The following is a 7,411-nucleotide window of genomic DNA, read 5'->3' on the forward strand; positions in this document are numbered from 1 at the left end:
AAAAAAAAAAAAAAAAAGACCGTGAAGATAAGACAAATATTCGAAAATATGACCGTTAAGATAAGATAAGAAATTTAAAAATATAACTATTAGGAAAATACAAATGTCTAAAAATATTACCGTTAGGATAAGAAAAAAAATTAAAAAAATATGACTGTTAGGGAAATACAATTTTTTAAAAATATGACCATTAGAATAAGATAAATATTAAAAAATATGACTGTTATAAAAATACAAACATTGAAAAATATAAATGTTAAATAAATAATAAAGAAATCTTTGGAAAATAATATTTAAATTGAATAATTGAAATGAGAGGAGTGTTGCACATCCCAAATTTTCTTTGCAAAAATTGGTTCCTAAATGATGTGTCAGCATCTCATGAGATTTATTATTTTGTGAAGTGTGTTACCAACTCATAGAATAGTGACACATCATTTGGGAACTAACTTTTGAAAAAAAAATTTAGGATATGTAGCATTTTTCTTGAAATGATGAGACTACTAGGAGTGTTTTAAAAAAGTTGGCAGCTAAATGTGATATTTAACTATTTTGGTGAGATAAATTTGATAACGCTGTTCTTTGGGGAACATTGACGCAATGAGTAGTTTAAAAGAAAATTGACAATGAAAGGATAGGTTGAGGGAGGTATCAGGTATGTGTATTTTTTTTTTTTTTTCTTTTATATATTCTCTTCAACATATATAGCATTCTTTGTTTTATTTTTGACACATGCAGCAGTAAAGACACTCGTTCAAGAAAAGAAAAAAAAAATTATTATTTCCGAAACTAATTTATACAAATGGAATCTTTTTAAGAAAAACTCCCCCAATCCCATTAATCCATACAGATACGCCTAATTGCCTACAGGAATCCTGCTATAGTCTTGTTATTAAGCCAATATTTCATAAATTCAACACACCCAAATCCATTGGATTAATTGGACGGATTAAACAATCATTAGTATTTGGGGAAAGTTCACGTATCCCCTCTAAAAAAAAAAAAAAAAAAAAAAAAACTCCTCAGATACTAAAATCAAAACACCTAATAACTATCTTATAAACATTAAAGAATCAACCAATCCACTAGATGTAGAGAAATACTCCACAGAGAGAGATTACTAGCGGAGGCATGGGCAATGGCGGTGGCGTGAGTAGAGGGAGGTGGGGGCGGTGACCCATATGGGGTGGTGCATGGCCACCCCAGGGCCTAGGGGTGGCTACGTGCCACCCTAGAAAGGCCGGGGTGGCTCGCCGGCCACCCTGGGTGGTCCTCTAAATTTATTTAAAAAGAAAGTAATAGAACCTAATATAATTAGGTGTGGTTGTGTTTTCTTTCTTATTGTGTTCCAAGCTAATGTGTCAACTTCTGAATGGTGGGGCATAAAACAAGGGTTTTTATGCTACAACCGTATTGAAATTATACTCCTCCGAATAGTCCCCAAGAGATAGCCAATCGGCTGTGACTATGCCTAATGAAGCGAATGTTACTAGTTGGAATCCCCTCCTCCTTTTGTGCATACATGTCATATATATATATATATATATATATATATATATATAATCATTCAATTCAAATTAATTAGTTTAAACTTTCAAGATAAAATATTAAAATGTATCTCAATATGAAAGTGCTTATATTTTATTTTATATTGTAACGTGACTTTGTGGGTATCCAAGAAAATATGACATGTGAAATAAAAAAGAAGCAACATTTGCTTGGACTGCCCAACTGTTTTTAAATCAAAAGTTTTCATATGAGTGATCTTAAGAGTACCTAATACTTGGGTCGGTTTCATCAAGATTTTGGCACAATACTATTTATCTCTTTTTTTTTTTATTTAATTTTTAATATTCTCTTATTTTTTTTATATCATATCAATCACTTTTTATTACTATTCAAATAAAAAAATCACTACAAAACAAAAAATTTTCATTTTTTCATACAAAAATTTTTACTTTTTTTTTTTTTTTTTTTTTCATATCAATCAATTTTTATTACAATATCTAATATCGAACTGAAAATGAAACAAAATCGTACCAAACAGACCCTTTATTAATGTCATGATAAGGCAAAATCAATGAAGACTTTTCGGGTAACTACTCTCTCTTTGTTTTGTACTTTTTATTTTTTTATAAGTGTACCTACTCTCTTCGACTGATTAAGAATAAAAAAATCTAAAGAAACATAGCCCATGAAAGATAAAAAGAAGATGTAACATTTGCTTTATTAATTGGTCCAAGTTTATCTAAATGCAAAGACCCTCTTCGAGTCTTGTACATGCAAAATTTTTCATATTAGTGTTCAAAGTACGGCCGTTTGGCACTACACTCAGATTTTTATTTTTTAATTTTTATTTTTTTTAATTTTTTTTAATTTTTTTTTTTTAAAGTGAACATTTTTTTTTACCCAACCATTTTTTTGGGTTTGTTTTGCAATGCAGTTTAGGATAATTTTTTGGGATAAATACAAAATTGGTACTTATGGTTGGCCTAAATTACAAATTACTCCATGTGGTGTAAAAAATAATTTATAAGTCTCTGAAGTTGGCCTAAATTACAAATCATTCATTGTTGTTTAAAAAATAATTTATAGGTCCAGTTTACTCACTGAAATCAATTTTCATTAAATAACTTAATAAAATCTATTATTTTGCCATGTTATACTCAATTAAAAATGTAACACATATTATTATTAATTTATGATTTTCAAAAATGACGAATAGGATTTTTCACATAAATCTATGATGCTAGCTAAGATTATATATTAGTCATCTCTCCACATTATACTGCTATAGTAAATTAACCTAATCTCCTTAGCCGCTTTATAGAATGCAACCATCAATTTTCTCACAAAATGCTCTCAAATCGTGACGAAAAAGATGAAAATAAGGGAGAATATGTTAATTTACTGTAGCAGTATGATGTGAAGTGAAGACTGATGTGTAATCTTAGGTGGTGTCCTAAAATGATGTAAAAAATCCTAATTGTCGTTTTTTAAAATTAAAAATTCATAATAACACGTGTCACTTTTTTATTAGGTTTACGTGACGAAGTAAAAAAAAATAACTTTGAACTCGATTGTAATGCTTTTTAGCAAATTAAAACATCAAGAATATTAACAAATAATTCCACATAAAAAAATATCATGTAAAATATATATATATATATATATATATATATATATATATCATAGGATTTCTCATGGCATATGTTTATGAGAAAATTAAAATCAAAGGTGAAAAGTGGGGACCGAAGCGCCACAAGTATAATGTGATCAGTTAAATATGATGAGTGTCATACCAAAAAGTAATGACAATATATATATATATATTTTGTTCGGCCAAAAACTAAAAATGAGTTTTTTTTTACTTTTGAGAGCCCAAATACTTTTTGTTGGGCTAAAATAACTTATTAAAAATGAGTTGTTTTAGGGACCAAATACTTTTTGTTGGGACCAAAATATTTGTTTTTTGGGCTAAAAATTGAAGCTTTTTTATATTGATCCACTTCAACTTTTTTTTTTTTTTTTAATATTATAAAATACATTTTTCCAAAGCAAATGGACTAATTAACATAATGAATGCTAATTAGACTAGTAAAACTAGTTAATGAAAAATGCTTTTACCAAAGGCAAAGAAATCTCATCAAATGCCATCACTTAAAAAAAAAACATCAAACCTACCCAAACCCAAATTAAAATAAAATTCATTAATGAATAATAAACAAAGTATTACCTATTAAAGTCACTTAGCAAAAGGAAAATAAGTTATGGGCAACACCATTACACAAATTCGGAAACCTGTGTCACTTGTGGGAATTTGGAAACCTCTCTAAAAGACTAAACGGCGCTGTTTTGGGACTAGAATTAAAAATAATAATAATAATAATAAAAATAAAAAATAAAAAAAATAAAAAAAAATAAAATTTCCGGTTTCTTATTGGTTAAATCGGTTAACCGATAAGAACCGCTTAACCGGACCGGACCGAATTCCGGTATACTTTTTTTAACCGATAAGGATATCGGCATATCGGCTACGGTTTATATCGGTTCGGTCGAAGCCGGTAAACGGCCGGTTAAACGGTAACGGTTAATTTGCCCACCCCTACTTAGGGGTGGTTCGGCTACCCCTAAAAGCCCAAAACCCATCCCAATTTTCTTTTCTTTTCTTTTCTTTTTTTAATATTTTGCCTTTTCTTTTCTTTTTTTTTTAAAAAAATTTAATGCCATAAACGACGTCATTTTGGGCTGGGGTGGGTGCTGTAGTTTTGGGGTGTTTTCGAAATTTCAAGTGGACTGGGTGAGGGTATAATAGCCATAAAATGTCAAACCGTTTGAGTTTAACGTTGAAAACCAACATAAGGGTCCAAAGTGATAGAAATTGAAAGTTTAGGAGTCTAAAGTAAGAGATTTGAAAGTTTAAGGGGATTTGTAAAATTCGCTAGAAGTTCAGAGAACCAAAGTGAAGTTTTCCAAAAAAAAAAAAACAAAAACAAAACACAAAACACAAAATATCCCAACCAGAAATTGAAGTAAAATCATTGGAAGACAAATTTTCGCATATTTCTGTAATTAAATCATTACAGTAACCCTTTGCACGTTAAGATGTATATACCTTCATTGTACGTACCAATCTATTCGGTCTCTTTAGTAGAAAACTTGAGTGGAGACAACTTACGTGGAGTTGATTTTTGAATACTGCAATGTGCAACAAAGTGTTGCCTTCCTCGTCCTGCCAGTTGAGCAACTTCTTCTCCCATACTGAGGCATTTCTAAACCAGGCCCGCCGAAGCCATCCCAACAGGAGCCGAAAAGCATCGAGCATGTCGTATTTGAGGGCAATATGCAGGACAGTCTCTCTTCGAACCGTTACATATTCAATAGATTTGGGGCATGCTTTTAAAAATTCGGCCAAAAGATGAATATTTCCTATTTCAGCTACGTAATGCAAAGGAGTCACACCCTCCCTTCCTTGGACACAAACAAGGTCTTCATCAACATCAAGTAGCAGGAGGGCCACTTGGGTTTGCTTATTTTGTAAAGCAAGGTGCATTGGGGTGAAGCCATCTTGATTAAGCTTCCGAGTAAATGAAGACTTTAACCTGATAATTTCCATAACAAATTGGGTTTGCCCGGCAGCTGCAGCTTTATGTAAAGGAGTCTCAATAAATGGAATCTTATCGATTCTGTCCAAAACATTTGCATCTTCTTGTATCAATGCATACAATGCATCAATGCTTCCTTGGTTAGCAGCATCCCTCAAACTCTGATCCATTCCCAAGGTAGTGATATCCCCCAAACTCTGTAAAGGAGATGGCTTTAAAGCTTTATAATGCAGAAATGACAAGATTAATGGCGTCGACCTCCATATATATTTATAGGATTTGGATCATGTACATCTGCACACGTCACTCAAGCAACGAGTTTTACGTTGTTTCCCAACAATGAAGCGTAAAGGACGTCCGTGCGCTTGGGCTTGTCTGGCGGGTCAGAGGTACTGTGATTTATTTGTTTACATATTCAATCTTTTTGTCCACATTTGCATTTGTTGGCTTAGAAAAATTTTTTTAGCGTCTTTGTCAGCAAAAACTAATTGGCTAATATATTATTGTATAATACTATAATCAATAAAGTCTGAATGAGATGATTAAAAAAGATAGAAATCTTTTTTCTTTCCTAGTGAAGGAGACTTCGGAGTTCGGATCCTCTACGAAAGTATTTTTATAAGCCAATGCTATTTATATATAGAAACGTTTCTGGTCAATATAATGCTTTTTAAAATTTTATTTTATAATCTAATACTGTTCTTGACACATGAACACCATGGTCATGACATGCAGGGGTCCTAGGTGGAGCGTTGGGGCTGCATGTGGTCTCTCCAAAATTTAAAATTTTTTTTTTTATTTATTTTTTTTAAAATATATCTTTAAAAACATTTTTTTTTGCTTCCAATTTTTTTTTTTTTTTTTTCAAATAGTTTTGCCCCTCAAACCTAACACTCTAGTTCCGCACGTGATGACATGTAATGTTTCTTTATATGTATTTGAACATTTAGGAGAGAAGTGTTAGGGAGCCAAACAAATGAACTCAGATAAATTTTCAAACTGATGTGACAGACCGTGAGTGGTAGACAAAGGTGAGAGAATTACATTTTTTTAATTTAAAAACCTTTGCCACATCAGTTTGGAAATTTTTTTGAGTTCATTTGTTTGCCTCTCTAGTACTTCTCTTTTATATATATATATATATATATACTCAAAAAGAAAACAAAAGAAGATTATATTGAAGAGACTATATATATATATATATATATATATATATATATATATATAGTCTGTTCAATGTAACCTTCTTTTGTTTTCTTTTTGACACTCATGCATGCAGCATAAAAGACACAAGTTCAAGAAATGAAAAAACGATATTATTTTTACAAATGCCAACCTTTCAAGAAAACAAAAATCCCCCAAATCCCTTAGAAGTTGATCGGTTAATCCATACAGATATGCCTATAGGAATCCAGAAGTACACAAATGAAAGAAAAAGGAAGAAAAGAAAAAGGGAACCTCAGGGGCGGAACTAGGATTTTGAGTGTGGGTGGATGATTTTTTTTTTTTTTAATTGAAAGAGTAGGCCGGAGAGACTAATTATGGCTATCCTACCTGAACGTGACCATAATAGCACTTACCGAATACGTAGATATAATTTCATAGTAAATCACAAGTCATTTTTGTTAAAATTTTATGATAGTTACTTATTACCACTAACAAGTGAAAGAATGCCAAATAAATTAATGAATCCAAACCCATCAAATATTTAAGTTAATTAACAACAATGAAAGCTAAAAACAAAGTCTTGTTGCAGACAAACACAAGGGAGTAAAAAATTAATTTGGGGGGACAAATTTCTAAATTTGGAGAGACAAATTTCTAAATTTAAGAAGCAAATATATAAATATACCTATTTTAATGAAAATTTCAAAAAATTTGGGGGGACATTCGTCCCTGTTGTATGTAGTTCCGCCCTTGGAACCTCTGGAGAGACTTGAGCGGAGAGGCAGGAAGTATTCCAATAAGCACGTGTGCCGAGGAAAAAAAGAAAAAGGAAACCTCTGGAGACTTCAGCGGAGAGGCAAATCAAAGTATTGCTATAATAAGCATGTCATGTGGGCTGAGGATCCAACTAAAGGAAATGCTTTTAAAACACGAGAAGATTGGCCGTACGTATAGTAGTGTACACACATCACTGAAGCAACGTGTTTAACGTTGTTTCGGAATGATATGTGCGCCTGTACTTAGCTTCTTCTTTGTTTCTTCTTTTTCTTGGGAAAAGTTCAAAGTTCAAACGATAGAATATTAATAGCCATATAACACCACCGTTACTAACGAAAAAAAAAAAAGAAAAAAGATGGCAA

General features: G+C 31.5%; 1 protein-coding gene across 1 annotated transcript in view; it reads right to left on the reverse strand.

Annotated features, from left to right (window-relative positions):
• The window catches only part of LOC132174183 (uncharacterized), an 8,141-nt gene extending 2,866 nt beyond the window's left edge, over nucleotides 1-5,275 (reverse strand). The window contains exon 1 of the mRNA XM_059585875.1: nucleotides 4,679-5,275. Within this exon, the coding sequence (XP_059441858.1) occupies nucleotides 4,679-5,275 (597 nt within the window). The remainder of the gene's footprint in view (nucleotides 1-4,678) is intronic.
• Between the last annotated feature and the right edge of the window lie 2,136 nt (nucleotides 5,276-7,411).

This window comes from Corylus avellana, chromosome ca3, assembly GCF_901000735.1.
Source record: "Corylus avellana chromosome ca3, CavTom2PMs-1.0".
NCBI lineage: Eukaryota > Viridiplantae > Streptophyta > Magnoliopsida > Fagales > Betulaceae > Corylus > Corylus avellana.